This window comes from Amphibalanus amphitrite, unplaced genomic scaffold, assembly GCF_019059575.1.
Source record: "Amphibalanus amphitrite isolate SeventyFive unplaced genomic scaffold, NRLGWU_Aamphi_draft 000137F_arrow, whole genome shotgun sequence".
Taxonomy (NCBI): domain Eukaryota; kingdom Metazoa; phylum Arthropoda; class Thecostraca; order Balanomorpha; family Balanidae; genus Amphibalanus; species Amphibalanus amphitrite.
Window position 1 is genome coordinate 438,331 of NW_024881632.1, and position 21,408 is coordinate 459,738.

General features: G+C 55.0%; 2 protein-coding genes across 3 annotated transcripts in view; one reads left to right on the forward strand and one right to left on the reverse strand.

Moving 5' to 3' along the window:
- Positions 1–14,789, forward strand: part of LOC122382326 (E3 ubiquitin-protein ligase UBR2-like) — a 32,415-nt gene extending 17,626 nt beyond the window's left edge. The window contains exons 13-28 of the mRNA XM_043367518.1: positions 28–134; positions 629–733; positions 1,124–1,237; positions 1,459–1,662; positions 2,027–2,189; positions 2,753–2,966; positions 3,328–3,526; positions 3,648–4,294; positions 4,698–4,884; positions 5,180–5,291; positions 6,510–6,610; positions 6,901–7,284; positions 9,515–9,939; positions 10,266–10,389; positions 10,809–11,037; positions 12,704–14,789. Coding sequence (XP_043223453.1) covers positions 28–134; positions 629–733; positions 1,124–1,237; positions 1,459–1,662; positions 2,027–2,189; positions 2,753–2,966; positions 3,328–3,526; positions 3,648–4,294; positions 4,698–4,884; positions 5,180–5,291; positions 6,510–6,610; positions 6,901–7,284; positions 9,515–9,939; positions 10,266–10,389; positions 10,809–11,037; positions 12,704–12,897 — 3,509 coding nt within the window. The 3' untranslated portion in view covers positions 12,898–14,789. The remainder of the gene's footprint in view (positions 1–27; positions 135–628; positions 734–1,123; positions 1,238–1,458; positions 1,663–2,026; positions 2,190–2,752; positions 2,967–3,327; positions 3,527–3,647; positions 4,295–4,697; positions 4,885–5,179; positions 5,292–6,509; positions 6,611–6,900; positions 7,285–9,514; positions 9,940–10,265; positions 10,390–10,808; positions 11,038–12,703) is intronic.
- On the reverse strand, positions 10,915–21,338 carry LOC122382327 (soma ferritin-like). Of its 2 annotated transcripts, XR_006256662.1 has the most exons (5): positions 21,028–21,338; positions 19,926–20,070; positions 15,830–16,141; positions 15,300–15,600; positions 10,915–11,018 (listed from the first exon to the last, which is right to left on the reverse strand). XR_006256662.1 is itself a non-coding variant. In XM_043367519.1 (4 exons), the coding sequence occupies exons 2-4, from the start codon at positions 20,025–20,027 to the stop codon at positions 15,499–15,501; spliced, it is 516 nt and encodes a 171-aa protein (XP_043223454.1). In that variant the 5' UTR covers positions 20,028–20,070; positions 21,028–21,338; the 3' UTR covers positions 14,922–15,498. The 2 variants fall into 2 exon arrangements, 1 of the variants encoding a protein (XP_043223454.1); XM_043367519.1 differs by lacking the exon at positions 10,915–11,018 and having other exon boundaries at positions 14,922–15,600.
- Between the last annotated feature and the right edge of the window lie 70 nt (positions 21,339–21,408).

A 21,408-nucleotide genomic window follows, 5' to 3' on the forward strand; every position in this document is an offset into this window, starting at 1 on the left:
CGAGACTGACTGTGAGCGCGCCCTCAGGTCGGTTCGGCCTGCAGTTTGGCTCTCCCGAGTTTGAAATGGAGGACCGGCCGACCATCCAGCAGATCATGGAGACCTCTCTGCGCGCCGTCATCCTGACCACACAGGTGAGAAGACTGACCCACAGGACATCGGAGACTGACTGACTGGATGGGTGAGGTTGTGGTCAGAGCCTTGTTTGATATTTCGAGTCTTGGATATTTTAATCGATGTAAAATTGTGATGCTAATTAGGAGTGACGGTAGTTTATTTTATCCTTTAAGTTTCTCAGTGCTTGTGCGAGGATCATATCAGAGCATTTTAATTAGTGACCTTACCCTCGTAGTTTAAAAAAAGTTAAATCCAAACACTTGTTTATTAATGATTTCGAGCACAGCTCTTCGTCAGGTGACGGTAGTTTATCCTCGTTTACTTTGGTCTCAACCTAAAAGTGCTATTTTTTCTCGTTGTAAGCGTTATTCTTCATGAATGCCTATCAATTGGGCACAAACTGCACATAACGACGTGCAACATCCCCGATAGATTGTCCACCTTTTCCCCGCCACAGCTGCTATTATCCCCCGCCCGCCTCGCCCTTGCTGACTTACCCTGTGCGGTGCAGGTGCGGGCGGGTATGTGGCGTAGAAACGGCACCTCGCTGGTCAGCCAGGTGCACTTCTACAGCAACGTGCGCATCCGCTCCGAGATCCAGGACAGAGACGTGCAGGTAAGATTGACGGGATATAGGACTCTAGACGTGCAGGTGAGACAGACGGAGGTACAGGGGTGTACTGTGACGTGCAGGTGAGATGGACCGGTCGCACTGCAACTCGCTCCTCATTCAGGCCGCACCCGGCAGCGCGCGCAGGCATCCAGCGACAAGGCTCATCTTTATCCATCTGCCCATCACTGAACACGGTTTCAAGGTCATATTTGCACGACACTCGGCTGACCGGTCAACGAGGGGTCATTCCTGCGGTGATCTGATGATTGTCCACTAATCTCAGCGCGCGTTAGACGACGTCCAAGACGGGCGTCTGAACTTTCCGGACACTGCACGATAGGTCACCTTATCGCGTTCTTTCTCCCTCCTGACCCTCGTCTCCACCCGCCGCAGATTCTTCAGATGGCCGCCGCGCTGGAGGACCCGGACGAGTTTATCATGACGCTGATGCTGCGCTACGGCATCCACCACTGGCTGGCGCCCGACTTCGAGGGCGTCATGAGACGGGTGAGCTATGGGAGGGGGTGTATTAAGGGCGATGATAGTACTTTCTACGAGCGTAAGCCTAGACCAGTAGAGCCCAGCTCACTAGTACGTAATTCGCTGATGCCGCTCATCACTGGGAGCTGCTCATCCGGGAGTCACCCGACCCTCTGCACTCCGCCGGACCCTCACTTGTACCCCGCTGTCCCACCAGCCGACATAACCCCTTCCCTAACTGCCACCAGACCACTGAGGTGGACGGTGAGCCGGTGACCTACTTTGTCGAGACGGTGCAGGAGGGCGGCAAGACCGTCACCAACTTCGTGCAGACGGTGCAGGAGTTCACCCACAACCTGGAGGAGATGATGCTCGTGCTGATCCACGTGTTCGGCGAGCGCTACCAGCCCGGCGTCGGAGAGGTGACTCGAGAGGACTGCCTGAAAAAGGAGGTGAGTTGATGTGTGGGAGAGGAGGGGACTGCCTCAAAAAGGAGGTGAGACAACGGGCGGGAGAGTGACTGTCCGGGATGGTATAAAAAGGGAGATGATTTGCTTATCGGAAGAGACGAGATCTGCCTAGAAAAGTTGTTTTTTCTTGGAATGGAATGGAAAGGTGATGATGATGACTGTCAACGTTTGCCTTATGTATTGTTTTGAATTAAACCTATATTTTTAAAGTAATATTTCGGTTTGTTTTGCTATCAAACACCGTCGCGCCCGCCGTCCCAGCCTCGAGTCTCCGATGTCACCCTTGTTGACCCTCGCCGCCCGCCGTCTGATTTAGATCACTCAGTGTCTGTTGTCCCGTCTCCAGATCATCCAGTGTCTGTGCATCGAGCCGACGCCGCACTCGAAGCTCTCCAAGCTGGTGGTGGCTGAGAACCACAACGTGAGCATCGAGCAGCTGGCCGACCAGGTGGCCGAGTTCAAGCTGCCCCAGAACGGCACCGGCAAGGGCGTCTACGAGCTCAAACCAGGTGAGACGCCGATATGGGCTGGAGGGGTCACAAGTGAGGACGGTCTCATGAGGGCCGACAAGCAGGGGTGGGATGAGTGACTGAGCCGAATGATGAATGGCTGGATGGTGTAAAGAGGGGCGTAAAGAGAATACGAAAGCACTTTTGAAGGGTGGTTGTTGGGTTTGCCCTTACCGTGACAGTTACGGTGGCCGTCCACTGGCTAGGCGCGTATTCAGCGCGCAATCGTTCAGCGCCTAGCGCGCTAAAAACTTCAATTATTTCAACTCGACAGCGCGTATTCGGCGCCGACCAGCCGACGGATAATTAGCTGACTGCGCTTCGTCGCTTTCGGCACTGAACTGCCGTCAGCGCGCAGTCCGTAGGCTCCAATATTAAATTCAGTGCGTAAATGTGCGCGCCTTACCAGTGGACGGCGACCTTTATATGTTTACGCAGTCGATGAATTTCATTGTTGTTGATCGTGAAGTGTTTTTAGAATGATGTTATTAAGCGCCGGGGATGGACGTCAACTGACGCTGACACTGTCAACTGCCCCATGTCCCGGGCCGCTCCGCCTGCAGAGCTGTACTCGGACTACAACCCGTTCTGGTACCACTACACGCGCGAGGAGCAGTCGCGTGCCGAGGGCGCCCAGCGGCGCCGGAAGCGTCTGGCCGACGAGCCGGCGTGCCTGCCGCCGCCGCAGCTGCCGCCGTTCACTCCCGAGTTCCGGGCGGCGCGCAACGTGGCCGTGTGCCGCGCCATGCTGGACGTGCTGCTCACCGTGCTGAGGAGGTGGGGGACCGGGGTGGGGGAGGGGGAGATGGAGGGGGGAGACGGTGAGTATGACAGTTGACACTCGTGTAACAATTTGCCTGTATAGCACTTCGGGTTATGTGAAGGTGGGTGGGGCTGACTGTTTCTGTTTGTCGAGGGTGGGACAGGATCAGAGGGAGGATGAAAGCTGAAAGGGTGCTTAAGCTGCTGTTGGTAGAATTGCATCGTTTCTTTTGCGATGTATCTGAGCTCTGTGTTGCATTTGAAGTTCTCGCGAGCATGCCCAAGCATTTCCTATTGGTCAGACTGACGCGTGTTTTGAGCGCATTTGTCGTCCTTCTCCATTCTCTGACGGTTTGTCCCCGCCTTTTCCCGACAGATCGGCGGACCTGACGGCGCGGGTGTTCTCCGAGACGCTCTTCCAGCGCGCGCTGTTCCTGATGGGCCTGGCGCTGAACGAGGAGGAGCGATCGGCGGCCGGCGCTACGGCCGACGCCGGGCCGCCCGAGCAGCCGCCCGCCTTCTGCTTCTCGCAGCCGGCGCAGCAGTGCGGCATTGTGGACGCCCTCCAGAACATGGTGCGTAGCAAGGAGTAATGCCACGCGGTAGACGCAAAACGGTAACTTGTATTGATTCCAATCCTGGGTGTTGTGTAAATGCTCCGTCGTCTCGTCACTGATGTGATGTTTCTCGCCGCAGGTGGGCAATCCCCGAGTGAGTTCCCACGCCGACCTGCTGGCCTGGGTGAACGCCAAGCTGAACCGTCTGCTGGGCCGGACGGCGGCGGCTCCCGAGAGCCAGCCGTCCACCTCGGAGGAGGCCGGCAGCGAACAGAAGAAGCGGCGCGCGCAGGCGGCCGCCCGCCGCGCCCGCATCCTCGGCCAGATGCAGGCGCAGCAGAAGAAGTTCATCACGCAGAACATGACGGCGCTGGCCGAGCCGGAGGAGGCGGAGCCGAGCGGCGCGCTGTCGGCCGAGCGGGCGGCCGCCGTCACCGGGTCGGCCATGGACCTGAGCGAGGGCGCCGAGCCGGACCGGTGGCCCGTGTGTCTGGGCCCGCGGCAGTCGGCGCGGCCGGCCGCACCCGCCGAGTACACGTGCATCCTGTGCCAGGCCACCGAGCAGGTGTCCAGCACGCGGCCGGCCATGGTGATGGCGGCGTTCGTGCAGCTGTCGACGGTGCTGTCCCGGGACCGGGCGTCCACGGCGGCCAACCCGGTGCTGTACGTGCCGAGCTCGCTGCACCGACTGCCGCACACCTCCAGCTGCGGACACGCCATGCACGCCGCCTGCTGGCAGCGACACTTTGAGAACGTCTGTCAGCGCGAGCGGCGCCGCGCGCACAGGTGGGACTCACCGGCGGCAGTAGACGGGGAGCGGGACTGAGGTAGAGAGACAGACGGTCAAAGAGGCGGATAGAGTAGTACCTATTACAGATTACATGCGAACGCAGTGTGACGAACTCGCTAATAATTGGCATGCTGCTGGTTTATGGATTAGGATCTAATGGATTTCATATGGCTATCTCAGCACCAGTAGACACAAGACACTCAACGGTATTGAAGGATAAAGCGACTTAATCACTGCATATGTGAATGGTATGTTGTTCAGCCATGTCCCTCTTGCTTGTGGCTTTCAGCTGAATTATGTGGCCTGTTGCCGGCCTGTTGTGGCCGTTATTGACTAGCTCTCCACCACTCCCTGTCCGCCGCTCTCACCTCTCACACACTACCCGTCTGACGCCGGCAGGCTGCGGCACAATATGAGCTACGACGTGCAGAAGCGCGAGTTCCTCTGCCCGCTGTGCCAGTGTCTGAGTAACACGGTGGTGCCCCTGGTGCCGGCGCGCATGGTGGCGCTCGATGGCGACGACCGGCCGCCGGCCGACAACATCAACGTCTGGGTCAAGGGGCTCCAGCTGGCCTGCGCGCACACGGTGGGTGGAACGGGTAGTAGGAGGGAGGGAGGGAGGGAATAAAGGTGCCAGGTAGTCGGATTATCAACTGCTTATCGGAATAAATGGATTATCAACCCGCTGAGGCGTTTGAGAGACACGTTTTAATTAACAAGGTATAATTATTCAGCCTCAACCTTACGCTGATTTTTGCTGCAACTATACACCTAGCACCAGTATTGTGTATTTGACCGTTGGCCTCCATATGTTCCGCTGTTGCCCGCCCCGCCCTCTGACCGATCATTGACCGTTCGTTGACGGCCGTCTGCCCGCCCAGGTGGTGCAGGTGGATGAGTCTCCGGGAGCGGACCACAGCGTGGAGCAGCGCCGCGTTCGGTACCGCAGCCCCGGCCTCAAGACCGTCCTCAAACATATGACGCAGCGCGAAGGTACGGTGGCGCCGACGGCTGAGCGAGGGCGATTGAGCGGTTCGACCAGTGCTTTGAATTTTTGAAGAATCGCTACTCAATTATATGTTAGATAAACACTACGAGCTGCAGCTGCATATGTTTAGTTTGTTTTCTTTGATCTCCGTGTGGTTATATTCTTATTAATAACATCTTTTTAATCCATTCGTGGCAAATAATCCATCTCTACATTTATTGGGACTGAGGCTTATTACGAGCGAGCGAGCGCAGCGAGCGAAGTGAGTCTTTTCAATATAACGGAAAAATCTCAGTATGAGCGGCCCGGCCCGGCCCGGCCTGTAACGCTTTTGAGAGGCTTATATCTCAGCAACCGCTGGACCGATTGGCCTGCGGTCTTTTTTGTTGGGTAGCCCCATCCCTTCTACCCCGTAATTGACTACTTTTGATACATCTCAGTGACCGTCGTGGCACGTGCCACGTGAAAAGTCAAGGGTGTTCAAGCTGTTTTGCAAAAGTAGTGATTTTGAGAGGCTCATATATCAGCAGCCGCTTGGGTGATTGACTTGCGGTAATTTTTGTAGGGTAGCTGCATCCCTTCTACCAAAGGTCGGATACTCTTCATCTATGTGAGTGACCCCCACTGCACGTGCAAAATACAACAATAAGAGGTGCCAAATTTGTTCCCATTTCAGTAACTCGGTAATTACTGGGGCGATTTCGCTGAAACTTGGCATACAGGTAGGCAACCACCAGGCAATGCATTCCCATGTGTTGCGGTTAGGGTGCTACTGCACGTGCGCACGTGCAGGGGGCGTTTCCAGATCTCGAGAACGGCTGGGCCGATTGCGCTCAAATTTGGTACACGGTTGGGGACCGGTTAGTAGGGTGCCGTGCAAAAGTCATTTTGGACCCCGTTTGCACGTGCGCACGTGCAGAATGCCGCTTCCAGATCTCAGGAACGGCTGGGCCGATTGCGTTCAAATTTGGTACACCGCTAGCGACCGGTTAGAAGGGTGCTTTGCACAAGCCCGTTGGAAGTACCCTCTCGCCCTTCTGCACGTGCAGGGCTCACTCTCTCGCTCGCTCGTCCTTCGCCCAAAAGGCGTTTTACTGGTAGTTCAATACGCTGAATGCCTGTCATTTCATCATTGACTTCCTGCAGTCTCATTGAGCCCCTGTCTCAGAGGATCCATGGTTTTAGTTGAAAATCGAGGTCTTACCTTGTCTGTGTCGTTTCAGGGAACCAGTTCCGAGCGCAGGTGCGTCTCGGTGACCGTATAGCCGAGATCCCCACCTCCACTCGCGAGATGATGATCACATTCGCCATGGTTCCCTGCATGGTACGTATGAGGAACTGGCGTGTCGTAAAACCTCCTCCGTGTGGCACCGACAGACCGCCTCTCTCAGGAGTAACTTTCTATGTGCTTCTTTGTCTGTTGGACGCTGTTAGATCGGGTTCCAGGATGGAGCTCCATACGACTGAAATAAACTCTAGATCATATTTTTGATGTACGAAGTTACGAAGAAATTTTTATGCTGGAATATCTTGTAGGTCATAACTGTGATAGTTTTGCCGTACTGTGCCCGGCCGTTTGCTGACCGCCGTTCCGTTCCGTCTCGCTCCGTTCAGGTGGGTCTGGACGGCCGTGTGGAGCTGGGGGACCGCCGGGTGCCGCTGCTCACCCTGCAGACGTGCGCCTACACGCTGCACACCACGGAGCAGCTGCTGCGCCACACGGGCCGGCCGCTACTGGCCGAGCTGGGCAGTCGCGGCGACATCTGCCTGACGCAGCTGACGCACGTGTGCGCCACCATGCTGCCGGTGGTGGCCGAGCTGGGGACGGCGCAGGCCAGCTGCCTGGGCCTGCTGCGGCTGCTGCTGGACCAGCCGGCCGGCGGGCCGCCCGTCACAGACATGGACGCCTTCGGCCTGGTGGTGATCCTGTGCTCGCTGACCACCACACTGTTCGCCGAACACGCCGACGGCATCCAGGCGCCCTCCGGATCGCTGCAGGTGAGCTGAGGGAGCGAGAGAGACAGATATAGGGGAAGAGGAGGGTGGGTGCTCCGATGGCATCGAGGCGCCATCTGGATCGCGGCTGAACGGGGAATGTGGTGAGTAGAATGTGAAAGGGAGGGACGGAAGGGTGAGAGCTGATGTGTATAGAAGCGAGTTGTGGGAACGGTTGTGAGACTTTCGCTGTTGCTGACGCTGTGGTCTCGTCTCCCGTCCCCAGGACCTGCAGTGTGTTGGTCTGTCGCTGCTGCTGCACCTGGTGCAGATCCTGCTGACGCTGTGGTATCCCCCCTCCCCAGGACCTGCAGTGTGTTCGTGTGTCGCTGCTGCTGCACCTGGTGCAGATCCTGCTGACGCTGTGGTCTCCCGTCCCCTCCCCAGGACCTGCAGTGTGTTCGTCTGTCGCTGCTGCTGCACCTGGTGCAGATCCTGCTGACGCTGCGGTCTCCCTCCCCAGGACCTGCAGTGTGTTCGTCTCTCGCTGCTGCTGCACCTGGTGCAGATCCTGCTGACGCTGTGGTCTCGTCTCCCTCCCCAGGACCTGCAGTGTGTTCGTCTGTCGCTGCTGCTGCACCTGGTGCAGATCCTGCTGACGCTGCGGTCTCCCTCCCCAGGACCTGCAGTGTGTTCGTCTCTCGCTGCTGCTGCACCTGGTGCAGATCCTGCTGACGCTGTGGTCTCCCGTCCCCTCCCCAGGACCTGCAGTGTGTTCGTCTGTCGCTGCTGCTGCACCTGGTGCAGATCCTGCTGACGCTGCGGTCTCCCTCCCCAGGACCTGCAGTGTGTTCGTCTCTCGCTGCTGCTGCACCTGGTGCAGATCCTGCTGACGCTGTGGTCTCGTCTCCCTCCCCAGGACCTGCAGTGTGTTCGTCTGTCGCTGCTGCTGCACCTGGTGCAGATCCTGCTGACGCTGTGGTCTCCCTCCCGTCCCCAGGACCTGCAGTGTGTTCGTCTGTCGCTGCTGCTGCACCTGGTGCAGATCCTGCTGACGCTGTGGTCTCCCTCCCCTCCCCAGGACCTGCAGTGTGTTCGTCTGTCGCTGCTGCTGCACGTGGTGCAGATCCTGCTGACGCTGTGGTCTCCCTCCCCTCCCCAGGACCTGCAGTGTGTTCGTCTGTCGCTGCTGCTGCACGTGGTGCAGATCCTGCTGACGCTGTGGTCTCGTCTCCCGTCCCCAGGACCTGCAGTGTGTTCGTCTGTCGCTGCTGCTGCACCTGGTGCAGATCCTGCTGACGCTGTGGTCTCCCTCCCGTCCCCAGGACCTGCAGTGTGTTCGTCTGTCGCTGCTGCTGCACCTGGTGCAGATCCTGCTGACGCTGTGGTCTCGTCTCCCTCCCCAGGACCTGCAGTGTGTTCGTCTGTCGCTGCTGCTGCACCTGGTGCAGATCCTGCTGACGCTGTGGTCTCGTCTCCCCTCCCCAGGACCTGCAGTGTGTTCGTCTGTCGCTGCTGCTGCACCTGGTGCAGATCCTGCTGACGCTGTGGTCTCCCTCCCCAGGACCTGCAGTGTGTTCGTCTGTCGCTGCTGCTGCACCTGGTGCAGATCCTGCTGACGCTGCGGTCTCCCTCCCCAGGACCTGCAGTGTGTTCGTCTCTCGCTGCTGCTGCACCTGGTGCAGATCCTGCTGACGCTGTGGTCTCGTCTCCCGTCCCCAGGACCTGCAGTGTGTTCGTCTGTCGCTGCTGCTGCACCTGGTGCAGATCCTGCTGACGCTGTGGTCTCCCTCCCTCCCCAGGACCTGCAGTGTGTTCGTCTGTCGCTGCTGCTGCACCTGGTGCAGATCCTGCTGACGCTGTGGTCTCGTCTCCCGTCCCCAGGACCTGCAGTGTGTTCGTCTGTCGCTGCTGCTGCACCTGGTGCAGATCCTGCTGACGCTGTGGTCTCCCTCCCTCCCCAGGACCTGCAGTGTGTTCGTCTGTCGCTGCTGCTGCACCTGGTGCAGATCCTGCTGACGCTGTGGTCTCGTCTCCCACCCCTCCCCAGGACCTGCAGTGTGTTCGTCTGTCGCTGCTGCTGCACCTGGTGCAGATCCTGCTGACGCTGTGGTCTCCCTCCCTCCCCAGGACCTGCAGTGTGTTCGTCTGTCGCTGCTGCTGCACCTGGTGCAGATCCTGCTGACGCTGTGGTCTCGTCTCCCTCCCCAGGACCTGCAGTGTGTTCGTCTGTCGCTGCTGCTGCACCTGGTGCAGATCCTGCTGACGCTGTGGTCTGCTCTCCCGTCCCCAGGACCTGCAGTGTGTTCGTCTCTCGCTGCTGCTGCACCTGGTGCAGATCCTGCTGACGCTGGACGTGGCCGAGCTGACGCGCCAGCAGCCGATGGAGACGGACGACGAGCCGGCCGCCGGTGACCAGGACGAGCAGCAGTGGCTGGCAGAGCTCTACACGCTGGTCCGCTCCGCCGCCGGCGTCGAGGTGGCCGACGTCAGCCCGCCGCTGCTGCGCCAGTATGTGGCCGGCGCGGTGACGCCGTTCCTGCGCTGCTGCGCGCTCTACTTCCACTTCCTGACGGGAGTGCGCGCGCCCGACGAGCTGCTGCAGCCGCTGCCGCTGGCGGCCCAGTACCCGCACCTGCTGCGCTACCTGGGACTGGACTCGCTCTGCGTGCCCCAGGCCACAGACTGCCAGAGCGTGCTGCAAGATCTCATCGCCAAGTGAGTGGCCGCGGCCGGGGAGGGCGTGGGCCTGGAGCTCTGTCACTATATTCCTATTGTCGGGTGTTGCGTAATATTCAAACTTGCCAGTTCTCTCCTTAGTCTAGGCGTCTTAGAGATGTCCTACCGATCCGACCTGTAGCCTGCGTAGGCTGTGAATTTTGGCTCTGACTCGACATCCCCTAGCCTTCGCTTTCAGCTAGTCTTGCGACCCGTACTCGACTTGCCCCCGACAGCAGACTTCCGACCCGACCTGCCGTAGCCTCCGATCTGACGAATGACCTCTGATGACCTCGCCGCTGACCTCTTTCGCACGCCGTCCTCAGGTGGTGTCGCCACCCGGACATCGGGCCGTACCTGGCCGGCAGCCGCGGGCCCATCGTCCGCTACCCGCTGTCAGTCAACACACTCATCCCGCTGCCCGTCGACTTCTCCGAGCTTATCAACAAGGTCGGTGGTGACCATAGAACGCAGCGCAGGATCGCCCTTAGCGACCTGCGCTCGAAGTTGTGGTAGTTTTGTTCGAGCAGTGTTTTGGGGCTTTGAAATTTGATTCGAGCAGAACATGCGGCACTAAGAGTTCCTTACAACTGTTCATATCAAACTGGCAGAGCATACTGAATGACCAGCTGCTCATCGATACTCGAGCTCATCGCCAAGATGCATTGTGAAATGTACTTGGTGGACTCGTCGCCAAGTGTGTGGCAATGACTCTGCCCAGTTCATACAGCCATAGGGCGTACCAACTACCAGCAATGACTTATGTCCAGCGCGATTCGATTCAGGGCCGTGCCGTCGCTCAGACGCCCGCCTTGCATCCCTGGCATCCCTGTACCCTCCCAACTGACCCTCTCCCTATTCTCCCCCAGGTATCCGACTTCACGTGTCCGAGCAGCGACGGCGAGTCGCGCGTGCCGGCCATGTGTCTGGCGTGCGGCGAGCTGCTGTGCTCCCAGTCGTACTGCTGTCAGGTGCAGGTGGAGCACATTGGACAGATCGGCGCCTGTAACGCGCACCTGATGCGCTGCGGCGCCGGCTCCGGCGTCATGCTGCGCATCCGCGAGTGTCGCGTCCACCTGCTGGTCAACAAAGTCAGAGGTCAGTCAACCGGGGGTCAGACGTCAGGGGTGCCGGGTCAGTGAGAGCGAGGGTCAGAGGTCAGGGCATAGTTCAAATGACAGGGCATGCCACAGGGTTCAGTGTACAGAGGTCATAGATCATAGCACAAGTCAAAGGACACGATAGGACACGAGTCAAGATTAGAGCAGGACAGTGGTGAGGGCGCAGGTCAATGAGCATCAAAGAGCACATGCCGGTGAGCAACTCACTAGGGCACAGGTTAGAGCAGAGGATAGGCCGAGCGGATCAGGGTTGGGTTTGTTTGTTTTGCTTTGAAACGTTAGGTCCTTTCGGTCTAATGAGGCTCTGAACCGGGTTGATGATAGAATTAGGGGGGGGGGGAGTGGGAGGACGTTGGCCTGGGCGGGTCCCCATGTGCGCTGCTGGGGCTGAGCCAGTCAAAGTGTACAGGCCTACCGGTCCCACTAACGGGTGCCCCACCGTACGTGGAAATAGGGGAGAGTGGGGCAAAGCGGCCACCCGGGGCAAAGCGGCCACCCATCGTTTTAGCCCTTCATGACTGGCGTCAGTTCCAATGTATGGTTTCCAATTATACTTCTCTTTACGGTCGTTCGAATGAGCCAGACCGGGGTTTCAGGCCCATCACCATTGTTCTGTGAAACACGGAAAAGCATTTCTTGCCAGGTTACCAACTATGTTTACAATTTTTAAATGTTATGTTATTCCATAACCGTTTGGAATTTTTATAAGCGTTCTTGTCCATGCATTGCATGGTTATCGTACATGTATTCTACCAATTTTAATGTTTTTTACCCCACTAATAGCTAAGCTGGAATATTTTTGTCTCGGACGGTATGCGCGGGGCAAAGTGGCCGGGGCAAAGTGGCCACCCCCCAATTGGCCATAAGTTGCTTCCATCTGGATAAAAAACATAATTTATATTCAAATGTGTCGTCATGCAATTATCTTGGCCAGTTTTCAGTTGCATGAGTTACCAAATAATGCAATTCAATGTTTATTTTCATGAAAATCCTTTCTTTGTTTACCTACGGGTGGAAGTTGATAAAGTAAACATCCATCCTCGCTTAACCTTGTCGCCATCAAATACCGTAGTCGTACACAAGACAACTATTTTGTTTCTCCTATCGGGACTTGAGAAGACGCCGGTGGCCGCTTTGCCCCTGGGTATGGGGCAAAGTGGCCAATATGCATAGGTTTAAAGTTTTGTCAATATCTTTCATATGTGAACGCCTTTGGAAATAAAACGCAGTTGAAATAAAAGGCAACTTAATAGGGATCACATTGGTATAGAAAGAATCTTTCCAAGTTTAAAAATCAAGCGTTGGCATCGTGAGAAGCGTTAGGGTGGCCGCTTTGCCCCACTCTCCCCTACTCCTGAGGAGTCACACACGTCGGATGAAGGTGGCCCTTCAGCCCGGATCAGGGGGGTTGAGGTATGGAGAATGAAGGATGGATGAGGTTGCGTGTTCTGAGGATGGAACAGAGGAAACTGTACAGGGGGAAGGGATGGTACAAGGGCTTTTGAGTGTCAGCATACCAAGGCAACTTGGGCATAGTTAAGTGCCTAAAATCATAAGTTCACCACTCAAATTTAAGCGTATGGCGCCGTCTTTAGCCCAGGCATCTCTAACATCTCCTCCTCGGCCGGCGGTATCCCCTGCAGGTGCCAGCGTTCCCCCGCCGTACGTGGACAAGTTTGGCGAGATGGACCAGGGCCTGAACCGTGGCAACCCTCTGACGCTGTGGCGCGAGCAGTACGACAAGCTGAACCGGCTGTGGATCGCGCACGGCATCCCCGAGGAGGTGACCCGCCTCATGGAGGACTCGTTCAGTCAGACAGACTGGCAGAATCTCTGAGCGCTGCCGGACGGCTGGCAGAGCCTGTGACCGGCAGCCGACAGACTCTGAGAGACTGGCTGAAATGGTCTGTGACAGTCCGACAGACTCTTAGAGACTGGACTGGTCCGTGACCGGCGGTCCGACAGACTCTGAGCGCTGCCGGACGGCTGGCAGAGTCTGTGACCGGCGGCAGTCGGACAGATCCCGGAGACTGGCTGGACTGGTCTTTAGCCAGCTGTCCCTCAGACTCTCGGAGACTGACTGGTCTGGTCTGGTCACTGGTCTGTGGCCGGCAGTCCGACAGGCTCTCGGAGACTGGCCTGTCTGTCTGACTGGACTGGTCTGGTCACTGGTCTGTGGCTGGCAGTCCGACAGACCTCGGAGACTGGCCTGTCTGACTGACTGGACTGGAGCTCCTCCTGGCGGCGCCTGCCGTGCGCAGCTTAAGGACGCCGTGGACTGAGTTGTAAGTGTGGAGAGGGAGAGGACAATGGGCCCTCGCTCCCTGGGACGGCCGTCGGTCCGATGTGTTCTGTGTCAGAGGATGCTGAGCTCCGCGCTGTGTACGGCTGCGCTGGCTAGAAGAAGCTCTCGGCTTTTAATGCAGGCGGACGGAGGCGTGCATGACGCCGACGCAGGCGGATGGGAGATGTGACTGACCCATAACGTAGGCGGACGCGGACGTGAATGTTTCGACGCAGTGGTATGGGAGACGTGAATATCGCCCGACGTAGTTCCTCTCGCGTACTAACTCTAACCTAGGGCGGATGTGCTGGGCCGTATGTGAGAGGAGGAACGGGCCAGAGAGGGTCCGGTGTATGTGTCGAGGGAGGGGGGGGGGGGGGGGCGGGGAGGCAGAGCTATTTCTCGCTGGTTTGCGTTCTGGGTAGATATTGGAGGGCGACTCAGTCGCCGCTTATTCGATCGTGCAATTGATATAATGCACTAACCGCGACCAAATTAGACGTCGCAGACAGATATCAGCTGCCGTTGGGGATTGATAAATGTTTATGGAAGGAGTGATTAAGCCCGGATTGAACAGTTGTGAATGTTTATGCGTGTAGTGACAGAGCGATGGTGTATTGGGAGTTGTAATTGTCGTAAGGCTGGTCTAGGTTGGTGTGCTTCCGTCCCGTGTCGTGCGAGCCGCACTGGCGCCGCTGGTAGCTGGAGTCGGCCTGTCGGACGGCGGCCAGGGAATATCCGAGTGCCCGGCCCGCCGGTGGCAGGTCGGCGACTGTGAGGAGGTCGGCACTCGGCGGCGCGCTGGTGTATACAGCTGCCCGCTGAGGTGTTCTCGGGCTGGTCTGACCCTCTCCTGGCTCCCGGTGTCTAACCTGCCGAGCGGGGCGGTCAATGTAGGTCTCATATTACGAATATCAGTGACGGTGCGCGGGTCGGACGAGCGCCGCCGCGCGCCCGACTCGGGTGGTTCAGAGTCTCCGAGTGTCCGCTCCATGACAGAAGCGCGTGCGCCGGTCCCCACCCCGCCGCCGTCACCGTTCAACACCCCGCTGTGATGCTGACAATATTGTAGAAACTGATGACGATACATATACTGCTCGCGATAGATAACCGCAACGGTCGGGGCTGGCGAGCCAGCTCCGCCTGTACCGAGTGGCCGCTGAAAATCTCCGGCGTTCTGATTCTGTTAGTCTTTAAGCACTGACTAACAGCCGTCTTTGACGTGAGTGTGGTTCTGGGTGAACGCTAGGATTGTATCCGGATTGTTTCGTGTAGTACTGCGATATATGACTGGGCAGGATGGGCCGGAGCGACTCGCAGTGGCCGCCTCAGACTTTTGAAGTTCGAGCGGCTGCCTCGAGATGCTCCCCGTAATCAGACGCGAAATAGATGTACGAATGTTCTGCCTTTTAAAGTGGATTAATAAATGCTGGAGTCGTGGAAAACGTTGGTGTTCCGTGGAAAGGGGTGGAGTGTGTGTGTGTGTGGGATGGGGGGGGGGGGGTGTCATCTGCCCTGTTGACGAGCTCAGCGAAATATTCCTAAGCGTGGCGGATGATCCAACTTCAAGAAGAGTGTGTTAGTTGGTCTGGATTTATTGCTATTTGTACTCACTTTAACTGACAATATCAACAGGAGGCCCGCTGCCGGCGACTTCCGAAGGTTGTGGAGTTAAACGCACAATTTTTAGATGCACATGACGCACGCTACATTTCACCACTGAAACAAGCGTACCTACACGGTTGTCGAACTCCGCAGTACACCAGGAGTATGAAAAATAACCTCTTGCTCATATCTGAAGGAATTAAAAAATTAAAGACCAATATATATTCGGGCGTGGCCCTTCCTCAGTGGTACAGTGTTACAATGGAACAAGCAAATCAGATATGAGCAAGAGGTTATTTTTCATACTCCTGATAATCTTATCAACAATGCTCAACTCAACGTTTCAATACCTGAAATCCGCAGTACACGATTGAGAACTCCGGCTGGCGACGACCCTCATCGGTGACGCCGGGAAAAGAAATGGAGTGCTTAGCGCTCACTCCTTCTTGAGGTCGCGGTCGAACAGATCTCCCAGGCCCTGGCCGCGGTGCTCAGTCCTTCTTGAGGTCGCGGTCGAAGAGGTACTCTCCCAGGCCCGGGCCGCGGTGCTCACTCCTTCTTGAGGTCGCGGTCGAAGAGGTACTCTCCAAGACCCGGGCCACAACGCTCCATCCTTGTAATCATGTCACCCAGCTCCTTGATCGCCTCCACCTGGGAACAGACGGCTGGTCAGACAGCTGGCTCGGCATGATTGGGTCCTCATGGTAGGTCATTCTTACCGCACTGCCCACAGCTGCACTAATCGCTCCTTCGCTCCAGCTTCATTACACACTACACATTTATGTAATACTCCAGCTGAATTACCTTTCTCAGCTGTATGAACCGCGGTCACCCATGCACCCATTCCCCCACTCCCCGCTCCTCAGCTTTCGGTCTTTACCTGTTCGGTGAGGAACTCGTTCTCGATGAAGTCGCACATCTGGGCGTCGCCGTGCGAGCCGGCCACCGTGTGTAGATCCAGCAGCGACTGATTCACCGACTTCTCCAGCTCGAGGGCGGCGCGGGCGGCCGCCAGCGGCGAGCCCCACTGGTCCTGAGCCGGCTTCATGACGGGCTGCAGCAGCACCCGTCCGCCGCGCTGGTTCTGGAACTTCATCAGCTTCTGCGCGTGCTCGCGCTCCTCGTCAGAAGCCTTCTTGAAGTAGTCGAAGAAGCCGGGGAAGGCGACGTCGTCCCGGTCGAAAAAGTAGGCCTGCGGAGGGAGGTGGGGGAGGGGAGATGACTCCGTCCCGTTATGTATGTACGGTGTAACGGTAAGGTAGATTAGCTCTTCTCGGTCAAAGGGTGCCGCCCGTGACGTTTTTTTTTTTTTTTTTTGCAATTGCTCGGAGCGCAGTGGCCACATAGCGCTGAAGGCTGCCGCACCTGACCTTTGGTTCAAGACGGATCTTTCTACATAATTGCATTTTCAGGTTAGGTCAGGTCACTGTGACCTATGGTGTCACGAATGAATCTACGCACGGCCCTAAAATGTCGCAAATCCTCAACGCTCTCAGTGCCAGGAGATCGTTCATAGGGAAATGAAACTAACAGTACTCAGTGAGCTCTCGAGCTCTCACAGCTTCGATATCTCAGAACTCCCTTAAGGGTCACCTGAGGTCTCGTCGGTGAGATCACGCGACCTCACCATTATAAGTCAAATGGGAATCTTATGGACGTTTTTATTCTGGCACCGGGAATTACCCATGACTACCTCAAAGCAAGGAGAACACCATCGGCGTGTACCAGGGCGGCGCCTTGAGCTGTGTACTGTACATGCTTTTCTCCAACGATCTGTGTCTGAGCGTACCCGAAGACGTCACCATAGTTCAGTACGCTGACGATACTCAGCTTATGGTAACTGGCAGGAAATGTGACTTACAAATAATCGATGACTGATGAGGCCATTGCGAGGACGCAATGGCCTCGTGTCTATCTGTGGTTCTGCCACAACGGAATGAAGCTCAACGCTGCAAAGACGCAGATGCTTGCTATAGGAACTCCGGCGATGCTTCGAACCTTGCCACCAGTTACCCTGAACTTCTGCGCGACTACCATTACCGAGTCTGAGACTGTGAAAAACCTAGGAATCATTCTTGGCCGCCACCTCAACTTTGTGCCGCATGAAGATGCCGTAACACGGAAATGCACAGGCATGCTCACGGCGCTGATACACGCACGGCACGTGATACCGCGATCAGCCCTGAGGCAGATTGTCGGAGCGCTGGTCATGTCAGTGTTGCGGTATGGTTTATCGGTGTATGGATCGTGTGGGGAAAGGCAGCTTTGTCGACTGCAGAAAGTGGTGAATTTTTGTGCACGTGTCGTATCCGGTCGACGGCGTCGCGATAATGTTGTGGCAGTCATTAAGGAGCTGAAGTGGTGGTTGACTGCCAAACACTAAACAGTTAGTAACGTATCACACTGTGAGCGCTGTAGAGCGCATCATCACGTCCGGACAGCCCGAATATCTCCGAGGTACATTTGGCCAGCGGGCTAGCCAGCGTCATAGACACGACACCAGGCGCGCCTACTATTTTACACTCCCATCCATTCGTACGGAAGCAGGCCGCCGTAGGCTCTGCTACCGTGGCATAGCTCGTTTGAACGAGCTGGGAGTCGAGCCAGGTATTCTGTCGTACCGCTATAAAGTCAAAAATGTGCTGCTGGCCACGCCACCGACATGAACGTATGTTGAACGAATGCATGTGCGTGAAAGAGTTATGTATGCGTTTCATTGTTTGTATTTTCAGTTTTTCATTGACGTGAACATGTGAAAAGCCCCTCCTCAGAGGGGATCCTGTTTGAATACATCTGTATCTGTATCTGTATCTGTAAACTCATAGCATCCTTGGGAGTTCCGATGCTTCACTTTTGTTCTGTCGACTGCGTGATCTCATCAGAATATTTCGTCAATAATTACAGACCAAATTAAACAGGGAAGTAGGGACTCGAGAAAGCCGCAATGGACTCGAAAAGACCTGCCAAATCGAATTATATGCGACATAACCTCCTTCGACCAGCTTCGTGACCTAAGACGGTGTGACCCGACCTTGACCTGAGGTTAACACCTTGAGCTGACTTCACCTAAGCAAAAAGTATAAGTAGGTATCGGTTAAGTCAATACAAACGGTCCCTGCCCTTTGTAAACCGAACCGTTGAACTGTAAAACAAACCGTGGTCAACTGTAAATGTAAGGGCTTTTAATAATAAGCTGTCGATTCGAACGATTTCCCATGGTACCTATTGCAACCAGGAGTTATGAGGCCAAGAAAGTCGAAATCGGCAGACGGCAACATCAACATGTGACCCAAAATAACCTCTGTTGCATTACCTTTGACCTTACCTTCAGTGACAATTTGTTTCCTTAAAATGGCCGTCTACCGTCTCTATTTAACCCGGCAGTTGCTGGGGTATTTCGCCACCCACCGTTTGCTGGGGGGGGGGGGGGGCGTTAAACGCCCCCAGCCGATAACTCGAGAACCAATAGGCGCAGCGAAACGCACGAGGCGGCAAACGAAAGAGCGCGACGAGACGATTCAGATGAGTACTTTAAAGTTGAATTTTGAGGTCACAGGTCGGGTCAAGGTCAGGTCAAACACCTGAAATCGGGCTTTCAGTAGCATGGACTTCAGAACTTCGCAATGGGCGCCTCTCGCCATAAACTCTGTCAAAACGGTGCACAATCCATCTTATAAGGCCTACAAGAGTGTCAGCTCCATGTATGGGTCAATCAAGCAGAGGTCAGGGTCAAGGTCAGGTCAACCGGGTAGGCACATATCCCCGAAAATCAAAACTGATATTCGCAGCCTGTGACACATGTTTTATAGGTAATTTGGGGCGTAGAACACGATAGTGACATTCATTTTATCATATGTGTACGTGTTTGGCTCAAAAAGTTCAATTTAAGAAATTCATGTATCATGGTCGTGAAGAAGTCACGAAAAATTGCCAAGATTCAGTTCAAGATTATGGAAAATGCGGAACGATAATCAATAATCGAAGATAGCCATTTGATTGACCATGGTATTGGCAGTCTAATGACGTTTACGGCATGTCTGTATGTCTATTCTGTGATTTTATATGATTTTTTGAACATATGCCGTTTTTGGTCGAAAACTCAGAAATCATGTCGTCACTAAAACCTCGATATCTCAAAAAATTTCCGACCGATTTTTTTGAAACTTTGTCACAATAAACTTCAATCAATTCCCTACAGGTACCAAAAATTTGGCGCGCCTGCGGCGCGCCGTTTTGATGCTATGGCCCGGCGAAAAAAGTGGGGGCGTTTAACGCCCCCCCCCCGCAACTCGCGGGTTAAAAACATGCTTCAAAAGGTAGACACTAAACATATAAATTATATTTCCGAATTTTTAAATACAGGTATTTACAGGTATTTTAAATTACAGGTACCCACTGTATAGGTCTATACAGTGGGTTCCAAGGGAAGTGAGAATCGTGTGAAGCACTAGCGTCATTTCTTTAGCGTCCCCCGCCGATTCAGGCAGTGTGCGTCTGGCACCTCTGCGTAGTTGCGTACTCCCCCAAGGTTGGATGACCGAGCTCCGGTCCGGGGGGGGGGGCGAGGGGGGAGGACGCTGCGCATTGCCACTCGGCGCGCACAGCTGCCAGCGACGGGAGCCAAATGCGTTCCAAAGAGGGGAGGGCTACCGCGGGTCGACGGGTCGGCCACCGTACTTATGCATTATGCAACTGATTCTACTGGTAAATACAGGGATGTGACGCGAGATACAATTTAGACGGTAGATAAGCCGAATGAAAAGAGAAACCCTATGAAAAGAGCCGGAGCCGGAACTCGCAGTAACTCGCACTTTCGCACTCTTAATTAAGAGCATAGGCTTATGCAAGCCGTGCAATAGGTAGTGCAATGCAATTGCTTCTGAACGTTGAACTACGAAGCTACGTAAGTAACGTAAGCACGTAAGCACATAAATAAGCAGTGTGCCACTGGTTATATGCGATTGCGTTCTGCTCACCATAGAGAGGTAGGTGTAGCTGGCGAACAGCTCCATGTTGATCTGTTTGTTGACCCCGGCCTCAGAGTCCTCGTGGTAGTTCTGGCGGCACTGGCTCGCCATCCTGTCTCCCGGTCAGTGCGTGTCTCAGAGGTCACAGGTCACGCTGCGGGCGGGTCAGGTCACCGGTCACCGGCAGGTCCGTACACCGTTCGTCCGTACTCTGACGGCGCAGAACGATCTGTCGCCGACGGCGGCGAGACGCGCTAATATAGACCGGCTCTGTGTGACGTCAGCAGCCGACTGGTGACGTCACAGCGGACAGGTGACGTCACCAGGGCTGCTCCCGTCGGCCCTGCTGCCGACGGACACCCAGAGTTCATAAATACCTTATCAATTCGGTTGGAACTATGAGTAAATAATTTGATATATCCGCACATGCCACGTTTCGCTTTTTCTTTCAAACTGACTTGGGACACTGGAGCCCTTTTAACTTTTTTGTTCAAATAAAGTACAAGCAGAGCAGCTAATGTTCCGTGGACGGGCCGTATCCATAAAGCGACGCCACTCCTTCAAGGCATTTCATTTTAATAAAAGGTACCATTAAAAACACTAAGAAGTTGCATGGAAAGAACGACTGGCCCTCATTCCCATTCTAACCGACAAACTGCGGTGTTACTGGTTTGGTGAAGCTTCTACCCACGCCACCCATTGGTATACGGTACTTTATAGAGATGTCAATCGGATACCAACTTCTTGGTATACCGATACCAAACCGATACCAACTTGGTATTTGGTATTTCAATCGTAATGTGTTTGGTATTTTGTTGGTATCATGAACCCTCAATAATGTATAAAAGGCTAGGAAATCGGTAAAAAGCTGGTATTTCCCTCATTTTTCCAAGTTGGTTTGGTTTCGGTATTTCCCCATGGTTTTGGTTGGTATTTGGTTTGGTATCGGTATTCAGATTTTCCGTAATTGACATCACTAGTACTTTACCCAAGGGTAGAATAACTGAAAAAATAAGAGCCTTCCAACTTGGCATTGCGCGTGCCCTTGCAAACTTAGAAGAAAAAAAAACGGCTTTCCAATCAGCCGTATCTGAGTCGTATCATTACTCACCGAATCCCACGGTCATAGAATACTACCGAATCCCACAATGGTCTGTAAAGCTTGAAGCTGCACGCGGACGCTTTTCTTAGCTGACAGCTTTTTATAGATAGGACAAGGTGTTACGGTAGAAATATGTTTTAGGTGTGCAGGAGATCCGCCTAACACCGAACGTGTCGAGATGTTATCCAGCAAACCTAAACGTTATGTGATGAACGGCGAGTCTAGTATTTAGGTAATTAGGTTAAATACAACATCAGACACATTGGAAGCAATATTCAACATCGCTGTCATTGCTTAGGGCCTTGTGCGAGAGTCGATTAGATTGTCCTGCTGTTGCATATTTATTGATTAAACTTTTCAAATACCAAATAATCGCGTGCATTCGTTTAC